Genomic DNA, 14,871 nt, shown 5'->3' on the forward strand with positions numbered 1-14,871 from the left:
TGGTGCTGGCACCCCAGCTTCTAGTCCCAGTTGGGGCGCTGGATTCTGTCCCAGTTGCTCCTCTTCCAGTCCAGCTCTCTGCTGTGGCCTGGGAAGGCACCCCCAAGGGAGACCAGGAGGAAGCACCTGGTTCCTGGCTTTGGATTGGCGCAGTGCGCCGGCAGTAGCAGCCATTTGGGGGGTGAACCAACAGAAGGAAGACTTTTCTCTCTGTCTCTCTCTAACTCTGCCTGTCAAAAAAAAAAAAAAACCAGAAGAAATCAACAAGATTGAATCCAAAAAGCAATACAAATGATTAGCTAAATGAAGAGCTGGTTTTTTGAAAACAAACAAACAAACAAACAAAAAAACAAACCACTATTGGCCCAACCAAAAAAAAAAAAAGAATAGTCAAATCAATAAAATTAGAGATGAAAAAAGTAATGTAACAACAGACACAATAGAAATAAAAGGAATCTTCAGAAATTACTACAAAGAGCTGTATGCCAACAAACTGGGAAACCTAGAAAAAGTGGACAGATCGCTGGACACATACAACCTATCTAAATTGAGCCATGAAGAGATACAAAACCTAATCAGACCCATAACCAAGATGGAAATCGAATCCCTCTCCACAAAGAAAAGCCCAGGACCAGATGGCTTCACCAGATGTCTTCACTATAGAATTCTCTGCTGAATTCTACCAGACTTTTAAAGAAGAACTAACTCCAATTCTTCTCAAGTTATTCAAAACAACTGAAAGGGAGGGAATCCTCCCAAATTATTTCTATGAAGCCCGCATCACTTTAATTCCTAAATCTGAAAAAGATGCAACAGAGAAATAGAATTACAGACCAATTTCCCTGATGAACATAGATGCAAAAATCCTCAACAAAATTCTAGCCAAGAGAATCTAACAACACATAAAAAAGATCATCCACCCAGGCCAAGTGGGATTGATCCCTTGTATGCAGGATAAATTCAACACTCACAAATCAATCAATGTGATACATCACATTAACAAACTGCTGAACAGAAACTATATGATTAGCTCAATAAATGCAAAAAAATTTTTGATAAAATACAACAGCATTTCATGATGAAAACTAAGTAAATTAGGTATAGAAGGAACATTCCTCAACACAATTAAGGGAATTTATGACAAATCCATGGCCAGCATCATACTGAATGGGGAAAACTTAAAAGCAGTCCCACTGAGATCCAGTAGCAGATATGATGCCCACTCTCACCACTGCTATTCAATATAGTCCTGGACATTTTAGCCAGAGCCATTAGGCAAATAAAAGAAATCAAAGGGATACAAATCAGGAAGGAGAAAGGCAAACTAGTCCCATTTGCAGATGACATAATGTTATACATAGGGTATCCAAAAGACTCCGCTAAGAGACTATTGGAACTCATAGAAGAGTTTGGTAAAGTAGCAGCCTATAAAGCCAATACATAAAAATCAACAGCCTTTGTATACACAGACAATGCCAAGGCTGAGATTGAGCTTCTATGATAAATCCCATTCACAATAGCTACAAAAAAAATAAAATACCTTGGAATAAATTTAACCAAGGATATCAAAGATCTCTACGATGTGAATTATAAAACATTAAAGAAACAAACAGAAGAAGATACAAAAAACAGGAAAAATCTTCCATGCTCATGGATTGGAAGAATCAATATCATCAAATGTGCATTATTCAGAAAGTACTTTACAAATTCAATGAGATAGCAGTCAATATACCAAAGACATTCTTCTCAGATCTAGAAAAAATGATGTTGAAATTCATATAGAGATACAGGAGACCTAGAATAGCTAAAGCAATCTTATACAACAAAAACAAAGCTGGAAGGATCACACAATACCAGATTTTAAGACATATACAAGGCAGTTATAATCAAAATAGTCTGGTAATGGCACAAAAAGAGACATGCAGACCAATGGAGCAGAATAGAAACACCAGAAATCAATCCAAACATCTACAGCCAACTTATATTTGACCAAGGAGATAAATCAATCCCTGGAGCAAGGACAGTCTCTTCAACAAATGGTGCTGGGAAAACTGGATTTCCACATGAAGAAGTATGAAGTAAGACCCCTACCTTACAGCTTACACGAAACTCCACTCAACATGGATTAAAGATCTAAATCTATAACCTAATATCATCAAATTTTTAGAGAACATTGGGGAAACCCTGCAAGACACTGGAACAGGCAAAGAATTCTTGAAAAAGACCCCAGAGGCACAGACAGTCAAAGTCAAAATTAACAAATGGGATTACTTCAAATTGAGAAGTTTCTGTACAGCAAAGGAAACATTCAGTAAAGTGAAGAGGCAACTGACAGAATAGGAGATATTATTTGCAAACTATGCAGCTGATAAAGGATTAATAACCAGAATCTACAAAGAGATCAAGAAACTCCACAACAAAACAACCCAGTTAAGTGATGGGCCAAGGACTTAGTTTTCAAAAGAGTAAATCCAAATGGCCAACAGACACATGAAAAAATGTTCAGGATCGATCACTAGCTGTCAGGGAAATGCAAAACAAAACCACAGCGAGGTTTCACCTCACCCCGGTTAGAATGGCTTACTGCAGTCAGAATGACTTTCATATAGAAATCCACAAACAATATATGCTGGTGATGATGTGGGGGAAAAGTACTCCAATCCACTGTTGTTGGGAATGTCAACTGGTAAAGCCAGTATGGAAATACCTCAAAAATCTGAATATAGACCTACCATATGACCCAGCCATCCCAATCCTGGGAATTTTCCCAAGAGAAATGAAATCCATAAAAAAAGTTATCTGCACCTCCATGTTTATTGCAGCTCAATTCACAAGAGCTAAGACATGGAATCAACCTAAATGTCCATCAACTGAAGAATGGATAAAGAAATTATGGGATATATACACTATAGAATACTAACTAGTGGTAAAAAAATGAAATCTGGTCATTTGCAACAAAATGGAAGAATCTGGAAATCATCATACTTAGTGAAATAAGCCAGTCCCAAAGGGACAAATACCATGTGTTTTCCCTGATCTGTGGGAATAGAGAACTAAAATGAAATCTGGAGAAGTGACACTTCAAGATGGGATGACTTGTGCTGCCCTTGTCTTGACTGTCAAGGAACTGTTTCTTTTTGTTGTTGTTGTTGTTTTTTTTTCTTCATAGTATTTGTTGAACTCTTTACTTAACACAGAGCTAATCATATGTTTATAAAGTCAACTGAAAATAGATATCAGTAAAAAAATAAGAGTGGGAATATGAGAGGGAGGAGGAAGTTTGTAATTGTAAAGCTGTATTCTGTGTGTTCTTCATTCATTCCCGTGGACTTTTTTTTTTGACAGGCAGAGTGGACAGTGAGAGAGAGAGAGACAGAGAGAAAGGTCTTCCTTTGCCGTTGGTTCACCCTCCAATGGCAGCTGCAGCTGGCGCGCTGCAGCCAGCACACCGTGCTGATCCGATGGCAGGAGCCAGGTACTTCTCCTGGTCTCCCATGGGGTGCAGGGCCCAAGGACTTGGGCCATCCTCCACTGCACTCCCTGGCCACAGCAGAGAGCTGGCCTGGAAGAAGGGCAACCGGGACAGAATCCGGCGCCCCGACCGGGACTAGAACGCAGTGTGCCGGCGCCGCAAGGCAGAGGATTAGCCTAGTGAGCTGCAGCGCCGGCCCTGGACTTACTTCTAAGGGTACAGTTTAAAAACTTGTCATGGGACTCTAAATCTGATTAAGCTTCGTGGTAAAAATGCCATCTTAATTGTTAAGGTGATCATGTTAAGTGTTAAAGTGAATATATAGATAGGATTAAGAGTTAAAAAGATCATATATAAATAGGATCAAGTGCTTGTTAATAATGATAGAATTAAAAGGAGAGAATGTCCCACATTGGAAGTAGTCCACACAGCAGACTCATAGAATGACAACTGCTTTAAGTAACACTCTGACCTCAGAATCAGCCCTTCAGACTTGCTAGTCTGGCTGAAAAGCCCATGAGAGCATTTCAGACATGGAAAGCCAAGACACTGTGGCAAAAAGTGTTCTACATGAAGGATCTCTGTGAGTGAGACCCCAATGGAAAGAAGTAGCCATCAAAGAAGGATGTATTTTTCTCTAAATGGAGGAGAGAACTTCCACTTTGCTTATGGCCTTGTGCAAATACTGACAGAGTTTGTGGACTCAAAAGGCTTCCATAGCATAGGCAGCTCATGTCAAGGACCTTGAGTGGTCACTGAAGTCATATATGAGTGTTAATTGTTAAATCAACAAGAGGAGTCACTATGCACTAACTCCCCATGCAGGACCTCTGTCCTCAATGAGTTATATTCTGAAAGTTAACTGTAAAACCAGTTCTCAAACAGTTTTGTGTGTGCATGTGTGTGGGTGTGCAAATTGTTGAAACCTTTACTTAGTACAGAGTTGGTCTTCTGTGTACAAAGTTAATTGAAAATGAATCTTTTTTTTTTTTTTTTTTAATTTTTGACAGGCAGAGTGGACAGTGAGAGAGAGAGACAGAGAGAAAGGTCTTCCTTTTTGCCGTTGGTTCACCCTCCAATGGCCGCCGTGGCCGGCGCGCTGCGGCCGGCACACCGCGCTGATCCGATGGCAGGAGCCAGGAGCCAGGTGCTTTTCCTGGTCTCCCATGGGGTGCAGGGCCCAAGCACCTGGGCCATCCTCCACTGCACTCCCTGGCCACAGCAGAAGGCTGGCCTGGAAGAGGGGCAACCGGGACAGAATCCGGCGCCCCGACCGGGACTAGAACCCGGTGTGCCGGCGCCGCTAGGCGGAGGATTAGCCTAGTGAGCCGCGGCGCCGGCCGAAAATGAATCTTAATGGCAATGGGACTGGCAAGGGGAAGAGAAGGAGGTGGAGGTGTGGGAGTGTGGGTGGTATGGTGGGAAGAATAACTGTATTCCTAAAGTTGTACTTGTGAAATTTTATTCCTTAAAAATAATTTAAAAAATAAAAAATGAGTTTTTAAAAAAGTAATAGAATGAGAGAAAACATGTGCAATGTCTAAAACTAACCAGAAATTATCTAAAATGCACAAGCAATTCCTGAAACTCAATAAGAAAGAAGTAACTCTAATAGAAAAACACATGAAGCACAAGAACAGGCAAGTAATGTAAATGGAACTCCTGGAAGACTACAATCATGAAGAGGTGTTAAAAACACTAGTAATAGAAAAAAAATTAAAATGAAAAGCTGACTACACTTTAAGTCTTTAAGATTGACAAAAATCAAAAAGCTAGATAATATCCGGGGTTAGTAAGGTTATAGGGAAACAGGAATTCTTCATCCATTACAACAGATGTGGCCATTCAAGAGGGCAACCTGGCACAACCTCATCAAAATAAAAAATGCATACACTATTACCCAGCAATTTTATTCCTGAAAATGAGCCTTAAGAAATTTTCTATAGATCCATAAGAGGACAAAGATGTACATGTTCATCATTTGGAGAACACAAGTCAGTTGTGGTGGAGTATTAAGGCTGAAACATGGATGGCCGAAATAAAATACTCATATAACTTAGTGAAAGAAGTAAAAAACAGAAGACATCACTATCAAGAGTGGGAAACATCAAGCCTAAGGGCCGTATAAGGCCTATGAAATCATTCGGTCTGGCTCTGTAGCAGGGTCCATGTACCGAGAACAAGACACCAAGGCCTTTGAACAGGAAACAGTCTTTTATTATGTCGGCATAAGGCCCAGGTCCTGAGCCTTGAACAAAGGGTTTTCCCTTATATATGGTTTTAGCTTCTTTGTCTTTCTTATATGGTTACCTGCATACATTTGATTGGATATTCTAATGTCACATGGCAGCCACAGGATTGATACAATACCATGCATGGGAATGTAGTTACTGAAGAATTTGTTTTACACACATACTGAGCCATAAGCTGTTTGGCAAGGGTTAACATCACTGTTCTGTACTAACAAGCAGAACCTGAAATGGTTACATATAAGCATATAGAAACTACAGTTGAAGCACTCATAAGCAAGCAGATAACAACTACATTTCATTCCCAGGACAGATGCCTCCCTTTTTGCTTCTGACCTTGGGAAGGCCTCTACCACAACTTTAATCATGTCAGTTAGAAACAAGTTTAATTAAAAGACAAAGGCCTCTGCCACAGCTCTGCTAGAGCAACTATAGGCAGGACTTGAAATTCAATAAATCTATAGGAGGTTACTTTTTAAGTTGACAATTGTCTATGGCTCCTAAATGGCATTATATATACCCAAATGGCCCTTGGCACAAAAAAGGTTCCCCACTCCCATTTAGATGAACTAAAAATTCATGTATACAAATGAAAATTCAACATATATAACATTAATCAGATCAGAATGCTTGCCTATTATAGGAGAGTGAAAAGAGGTAAGCCAGACTAGCTAAATACATAATTAAAAACAAGAGAGAATCTTACATGGACCAATAATGACAATATATCAAAAATCAAGGAGCATGTGGTAAATTCAATCAGGTACACCTGAGGTTAAAAAAAAGCCACCCTTCCTTTTCAAAATCATTGAATATCTTAGATATTTAAAAGGCATTCAATATTGTTGACCACTTTAACTCATCTGCATTTATGGATCAACTAAATACTGGTTTTCACATATCCTTAGGTATCATGACTGTCATTTACAAAGGGAAGTAAGAAGAGACATTTGAAATCACATCTATAAAACCTCCGATCCAATGCTCTTTTCATTTCACATAGTCTCATTTTCATATAAAGGAGTTACTAGACCAAAGTCTGTTTTACAAAGTACTATGCAGGCAAATTGTGTATGGCTAAAAGGGATGACATAAAAATCATATCACCTCTTTCCTTGGAAACATTTAAGAACAGAATACACATTTATCTACTGAGGCCTTAAAGCTTCTTAGAACTCTAAATGTGTTCTAATAAGAATATATAAATATCAAAGATGTTCTCCTTACTATACAGAACATATAGTATATTCTAATATAATATAAAATAGCTTCTTTAAATTTATAATAAAAGCATCACAACTTCAATAAATAAAGTAACAAAGTAACATGATCTGACAATTCACACAAGAGGAAATAAAAATGTAAACAGTTCAATTTCACTAGTAATGACAGAAATGCTGATTTTAAATGACAACAAGTGACTATTTTACACTAAATTTTAAAACACCAATGCTGGCATGGTTGTGATAAAACTGCTATGTTTATACATTGCTGACATTATTATGTCGCTTTTAGAAAGCAATATGGATGGGGCCGGTGCAGTGGCACAGTGGAACAGTGGCTTAACGCCCCGGCCTGAAGCGCCGGCATCCCATATGGGTGCTTGTTTGAGACCTGTCTGCTCCATTTCCCATCCAGCTCTCTGCTATGGCCTGAGAAAGAGGTAGAAGATGGCCCAAGTCTTTGGATCCCCACACCCACATGGGAGATCTGGAAGAAGTTCCTGGATCCTGGCTTCTGATCCGTACAGCTCCAGCCATTGTGGCCAAATGGGGAGTGAACCATCAGATGGAAGACCTCTGTCTCTTCTCTCTCTGTGTAACTCTTTCGAATAAATAAATAAATAAATCTTAAAAAAAAGAAGAAGAATCCTGAAAGGGCTCACAATTAAAAAAAAAGCAATATGGAAATATTATCAATATTATATAACTGGGTCAGGCATTTGGTACAGTGGTGAGGAAGCCACTTAGAATACACACATCCCATATTGGAGTTACCTGGGTTCAAGTCTCAGTTCCATTTATTAGTTTTACTTCTCACCAATGAATACCCTGAGAGGCAGCAGGTGATGTTAAGTAGTTGGGTCCCTGCCACCTATGTGGGAGAACCAGACTGATTTCTGGGTTTCTGGATTCAGTCTGGTCTAGGTCTAGCTGTTGCAGGAATTTGGGAAGTGGCCCAGCAAATGGAAGCTCTGTCTGCCAAAGCACATAAAATTGAAAAAAAAAAAAAAAAAAGAAAGATCATGTAAGTTTGATCCAGTAGCTCCAGTCTTAGAAATTCATCCTGAGGAAGTACTTCAGAGAGTCAAATTTAAAGACACATGAAGATACTCGCTGAGATGACCCCAATAATAGGAGGCAAGAAAAAGAAATTAAAGGGATACAAATTGGGAAGGAAGAAATCAAACTATCTCTCTTTGCAGATGATATGATTCTTTATTTAGGGGACCCAAAAAAATCTACTAAGAGACTACTGGAACTCATGGAAGAGTTTGGCAAAACAGCAGGGTATAAAATCAATGCACAAAAATCCACAGCCTTTGAATACACAGGCAATGCCACGGCTGAGAAAGAACTTCTAAGATCAATCCCATTCATAATAGCCACAAAAAAAATCAAATACTTTGGAATAAACTTAACCAAGGACGTTAAAGATCCCTATGATGAGAATTACAAAATTTTAAAGAAAGAAATAGAAGACGACACCAAAAAATGGAAAAATCTTCCATGCTCATGGATTGGAAGAATCAACATCATCAAAATGTCCATTCTCCCAAAAGCAATTTACAGATTCAATGCAATACCAATCAAAATACCAAAGACATTCTTCTCAGATCTGGAAAAAATGATGCTGAAATTCACATGGAGGCACAGGAGACCACGAATAGCTAAAGCAATCTTGTACAACAAAAACAAAGCCAGAGGCATCACAATACCAGATTTCAGGACATACTACAGGGCAGTTGTAATCAAAACAGCATGGTACTGGTACAGAAACAAATGGATAGACCAATGGAACAGAAGAGAAACACCAGAAATCAATCCAAACATCTACAGCCAACTTGTATTTGATCAAGGATCTAAAACCAACTCCTGGAGCAAGGATAGTCTATTCAATAAATGGTGCTGGGCAAACTGGATTTCCACGTGCAGAAGCATGAAGCAAGACCCCTACCTTACACCTTACACAAAAATCCACTCAACATGGATTAAAGACCTAAATTTACGACTGACACCATCAAATTCTTAGAGAACATTGGAGAAACCCTGCAAGATATAGGCACAGGCAAAGACTTCTTGGAAAGGACCCCAGAGGTACAGGCGGTCAAAGCCAAAATTAACAAATGGGATTACATCAAATTGAGAAGTTTCTATACTTCAAAAGAAACAGTCAGGAAAGTGAAGAGACAACCGACAGAATGGGAAAAAATATTTGCAAACTATGCAACAGATAAAGGGTTAATAACCAGAATCTACAAAGAGATCAAGAAACTCCAAAACAACAAAACAAACAACCCACTAAACAGATAGGCCAAGGACCTCAATAGACATTTTTCAAAACAGGAAATCCAAATGGCCAACATACACATGAAAAAATGTTCAAGATCACTAGCCTTCAGGGAAATGCAAATCAAAACCACAATGAGGTTTCACCTCACCCCGGTTAGAATGGCTCACATTCAGAAATCTACCAACAATAGATGCTGGAGAGGATGTGGGGAAAAAGGGACACTAACCCACTGTTGTTGGGAATGCAAACTGGTAAAGCCACTATGGAAGTCAGTGTGGAGATTCCTCAGAAACCTGAATATAACGCTAAAACCCAGCCATCCCACTCCTTGGAATTTACCCAAAGCAAATGAAATTGGCAAACAAAAAAGGGGCCTGCACCTCAATGTTTATTGCAGCTCATTTCACAATAGCTAAGACCTGGAATCAACCTAAATGCCCATCTACAATAGAATGGATAAAGAAATTATGGGACATGTACTCTATAGAATACTATACAGCAGTAAAAAACAATGAAATCTGGTCATTTGCAACAAAATGGAGGAAGCTGGAAAACATCATGCTGAGTGAAATAAGCCATTCCCAAAGGGACGAATATCATATGTTCTCCCTGATCGGTGACGACTAACCAAGCACCAAAAAGGAAACCTGTTGAAGTGAAATGGACACTATGAGAAACGGTGACCTGATCAGCCCTTGCCCTGACTGTTGATGTACAACTTAATACTTTATCCCTTTTAGTATTGTTTTGTTCTACTTAATACTATTGGTTGAACTCTTTAATTAACACACAATTATTCTTAGGTGTTTAAATTTAACTGAAAAGTGATCTCTGTTAAATATAAGAGTGGGAATAAAAGAGGGAGGAGATGTACAATTTGGGACAAGCTCAAGCTGACTTGCCCCAAATGGTAGAGTTAGAAACGTGCCAGGGGATTCCAATACAATCCCATCAAGGTGGCATTTACCAATGCCATCTCACTAGTCCAAGTGATCATTTTCATTTCACAATTGATCATACTGATAGGTCTAAGAGTCAAAAGGATCACACAAACAAGACTAGTGTCTGCTAATACTAACTGATAGAATAAAATAGGGAGAGAACGATCCAACGTGGGAAGTGGAATACAGAGCAGACTCATAGAATGGCAGATATCCTAAACAGCACTCTGGCCTCAGAATCATCCCTTAAGGCATTTGGATCTGGCTAAAAAGCCCATGAGAGTATTGTAGGCATGGAAAGCCAAGACACTCTGGCAAAAAAAAAAAAAATGACCTGTTGCTCCCCCCTCTTCATGGAGGAACGACACTAAGCCCTGCCTAGGCTTCATATCCGAGTCACGGCACCATTATGTCGCTCCCCCTCTTCGTGGAGGAGCAACACAGGACCCTGCGCTGTTCTTTCGTCTGCTCGGCCCTCCCCGGGTTTGCTACTGGTTCTTCCCGGGTTGGCTACTAACCCTTCCACCTCCATGGAACGGCAGTTCCCCCTGGCCACATTCCCCACTTCCGCAGGGGAGCGGCACACCGCCGGCCGGCTCTCTCGGGGGCTGCATAGGTGTTCCTTCAGCTAGATGTTCCTCTTAGATGTTCCTGGTGCATGCCGTCTCTCTCCTCCTTTATAGTCCTCCTCCGCCAATCCTAACTCGGCTGCCCACACGCCGAGTACGCTGCTCTCCTCCAATCAGGAGTAGGTCCTACAGTTTATTGGTTGAACTGGAGGCAGCTGCGTAGAAGCTGTTTTCTCCTCTCCCAGCGCCATATTGTGGGAGAGCAGATGCATAGAATAAGTCTTAATTCCAGTAACTCAGTCTAGTCCGGGTTGCTCCCCACAATGACCTAAATGAAAGATACCTGTGAGGGAGATCCCAGTGGAAAGAATGGGCCATCAAAGAAGGAGGTACCTTCTCTGAAGGGAGGAGAGAACTTCCACTTTGACTATGACCTTGTGTAAATAAGATGGGAGATGGCACTCAAAAGGCTTCCATAGCCTTTGTAACCTATGACAAGAGCCTAGGGAGATTACTGACGCCATAAACAAGAGTGTCAATTTGTTAAGTCAACAACAGGAGTCACTGTGCACTTACTCCTCATGTAGGATCTCTGTCCTTAATGTGTTGTAAATGTGAATTAATGCTATAACTAGTACTGAAACAGTATTTTACACTTTATGTTTCTGTGTGGGTGCAAACTGTTGAAATCTTTACTTAGTATATACTAAATTGATCTTGTGTATATAAAGATAATTGAAAATGAATCTTGGTGTGAACAGAATGGGAGAGGGAGCGGGAGATGGGATGGTTGCGGGTGGGAGGGATGTTATGGGGGGGGGGAAGCCATTGTAATCCATAAGCTGTACTCTGGAAATTTATATTTATGAAATAAAAGTTAAAAATAATAAAAAAAACTATGAATTTATTTTCAAATCTTTTGCACTAAAACCAACTACATTTTAATTCAATTTTCCACTAAATTTTTATGTTTAATTAAAAAAAAGAAAAAGAAAAGAGGAATATCTAAATGCCCAATAATGGAGGAAAGGATTAGATCAATTTCAGGTTACGATGGAATATTAAATAGATAAATAATAGTTAAATAACAGGCCACACTGTTATCCCATATGGCACCAGTTTGTGTTCCAGCTGCTCCACTTACAATCCAGCTCCCTGCTAATGACCTGGGAAAGCAGTGGAAGACAGAGAAAGTGCTTGGAACCCTGAACACATTTGGGAGACTCGGAAGAAGCTCCTGGCTTTGGATCGGCCCAGCTCCAGCCTTTGCAGTCAATTGGGGAGTGAACCAGAAGATAGAAGACCTCTCTCCGTCTCTCCCTTTCTCTGTCTGTAACTCTGCCTCTCAAATAAATAAATCTTTTAAAGATATATATAAATAAAATACTATGGCTCTTAGATTAGTATCTTTCACATATTAAGTGCTTAAGAAAAATTAGCTGAATCTGAAATGTGTCATTAAAAATTTTCTAAGAACTTACAAGGTTTGGCCTTGTGGGGTAGCAGTTAAAGTGCCACTTGTGATGCTGGTATCCCATATGGGCACCAGTTTGTGTCCATTCTGCTCCACTTCTATACTAGCTCCCTGCTGGTGGCCTGGGAAAAGCAGCTGAAGATGGCCCAAATGTTTGGGTCCCTGCCACTCACATGGGAGACTCAGAAAGCACTCCTGGCTTTGCCTTGCCCTACTGCTGGTCATTACGGCCATCTGAAGAGTGATCCAGCTGACAGAAGATCCCTTTCTCTAACTCTGACTTTCAAAATAAATAAATAACACTTTTTAAAAGAAACTTTTAAAAGTTATTATTAGGGCCGTCACTGTGGCGCAGTGGGTTAAAGCCCCAGCCTGAAGCGCCAGCATCCCATATGGGTGCCAATTCAAGTCCTGGCTGCTCCAACTTCTGATCCAGCTCCTTCTAATTCACCTGGGAAAGCAGCAGAAGATGGCCAAGGTACTTGGGCTCCTGCACCCATGTGGGAGACCTGGAAGAAGCTCCTGGCTCCTGACATCAGATTGGCTCAGCTCCAGCGTTGTGGCCATTTGAGATGTAAATCAGCGGATGGAAGACCTCTCTCTCTACCTCTCTCTAAACTCTGTCTTTCAAATAAATAAAATAAATCTTTTTAAAAAGTTCTTATTATTCAATTGAGAGACAGAGAGGCAAGGAGATAAAGAGCTCTCATCTGTTGGTTCAGTTTCCAAATGGGCCAAGAAAGGTTAGTGCTAAAGTCAGGAATCAGAACTCAATGCCGGTCACCCATGTAGGTGGCAGGAACCCGGCTACCTGAACAATCATATCTACCTCCCAAAATCTTCATTAGCAGGAATCTGGAGTCAGAAGCCAGAGCCAGGCATCAAACTCAAGTACTCCAAAGTGAGACACAAGTGTCTTAACTACTGTACCAAACATCTGCCCCTAAATTTTTTTCACTGTGAAATAAGTATAGATTTATAGGAAGCTGTAAAATAAATATGCAAGATGTCATGGACCTTTCACCCAATCTCCTCAAGTTTAACATCATGCTATAATTCAGTATACCATCAAAACCAGGAAACTGATATTGGTACAATCTACAAATCTTATTAAGATTACATCAGTTATACATATAATTATACATGTGTAACATGAACAAGTTCCACAGTTATAAATAATGTATATGGCTACATACAATTACATCACTGTAGAGCTTTGCCTAACTACCAGCATATTCATGACATATACATACATAAGATTCCTTTTTGCTATTCTATTCTAACTATACCACTTCTCCACCTACCCCCAATCCTTGGCAAACACTAATCTATTCTCCATGTGTACAATTTTATTTTTAAAGAAGGTTAAATAAATAGAATCATTCATTATGTAACCTTTGAGATTAGTCTTATTCACCTGGCAAAACTGTCTTAAGATCCAATCATGTGTTGCACCTATCAATATTTTCTTTTTTTATTGACAAGAAGTATTCCAATGTTATAAATGTACCACAATTTGTCTAACAATTAACAATTCACCCACTGAAGGAGATATAGCTAGTATATTAGTTAATTTTCTCTGAGGCTGGGTATACTTTATAAAGGTTTATTTAGCTCAGATTTATAGGCTGAAAATCTATGATTAGATGGCCCCATTGGTTTGGCCTCTGGTAAAAGCCTTATGATTGATGGTATCTTAACATTGGGAGTGCATGAAGAAGAGACACATGATGAGACAGGAAGCCAGAAAGGAATTCAAGGTCCAAGCTTGCTCTTATGATGACTTGCTCTGACCAAGAACTAGTAAGGATTTTGTGAGACCAACATTAATCCCTCCCAAGAGTGGTGGCTTCAATGAATTAACCACCGAGCACTAGGCCTTACGTCTTTAAGATTCCATCACCTCATTGCCACACTGAGGATGAAACTTCTAATCCATGAACTTTTGAAGGTCCCAGTTAAACCACATTCAAATCATAAGTGGTAGCTTCAGTTTGGGATAGTTTCCAATTTGAGGCTATTATGAATATAGCTGCTATGAACATAAGTGTTCAAGTTAATGCATGACAGTAAATTTCTCTATGATAAATGACAAGAGTACAGCTGCCATAATATTTGTATGATAGGTTAAAAGGTATAAACATAACCCTAAAGTAAAAGAATAAATACTTCATTATGAGACACAATATTTCTCAGAAGGTGGTGTTGTGGTGCAACAGGTTAAGCTGCAGCCTGTGATGCATGCATCCCATATGAGTGCTGTTTCAAGTCCTGGCTGCTCTATTTCTGATCCAGCTCCTTGTTAATGTGCCTAGGAAAGCCTGAGATGATGGCCCAAATGTTTGAGCCCCTGCCACTCCCATGGGAGACCTGAGGCCTTTTGGGGAGTGAACTATCACGTGGAAAATCTCTCTTTCCCTGTCTTTCCCTTCCTCTGTAACTCTGCCTTTCAAATAAATCTGAGATAGTAAAACTTCTCAGAGTTGGCAAATCCCCAGAACCTGTGCATGCCCCTATAACAGCCATCTAGGGGGTATTTCACAAGCTAGCAGAGGGAACAAAGAGAGAAGAGGTGATAAACACTGTCCTACAGTATTATCTAATATTCATAATAACTCTGTAAGGAAGGTGCTAATGTTAATCTTTTTTCATA

At 39.8% G+C, this 14,871-nt stretch overlaps 1 protein-coding gene across 8 annotated transcripts in view; it reads right to left on the reverse strand.

Annotated features, from left to right (window-relative positions):
• The window catches only part of MTMR8 (myotubularin related protein 8), a 134,288-nt gene that overhangs the window by 82,302 nt on the left and 37,115 nt on the right, over nt 1-14,871 (reverse strand). For 2 of the 8 annotated variants that reach the window (XM_089323754.1, XM_089323753.1), the window contains exon 1: nt 10,694-10,888. The exons of 5 other annotated variants lie outside the window; for them this stretch is intronic. In XM_089323754.1, the coding sequence (XP_089179880.1) occupies nt 10,694-10,789 (96 nt within the window). In that variant the 5' untranslated portion in view covers nt 10,790-10,888. Of the gene's footprint in view, nt 1-10,693; nt 10,890-14,871 lie in introns of those variants that run through there. One more of the 8 variants, XM_089323757.1, reaches the window with a different exon arrangement.

This window comes from Oryctolagus cuniculus, chromosome X (genome assembly GCF_051225735.1).
Source record: "Oryctolagus cuniculus isolate XC-2025 breed Fujian yellow rabbit chromosome X, ASM5122573v1, whole genome shotgun sequence".
Taxonomy (NCBI): domain Eukaryota; kingdom Metazoa; phylum Chordata; class Mammalia; order Lagomorpha; family Leporidae; genus Oryctolagus; species Oryctolagus cuniculus.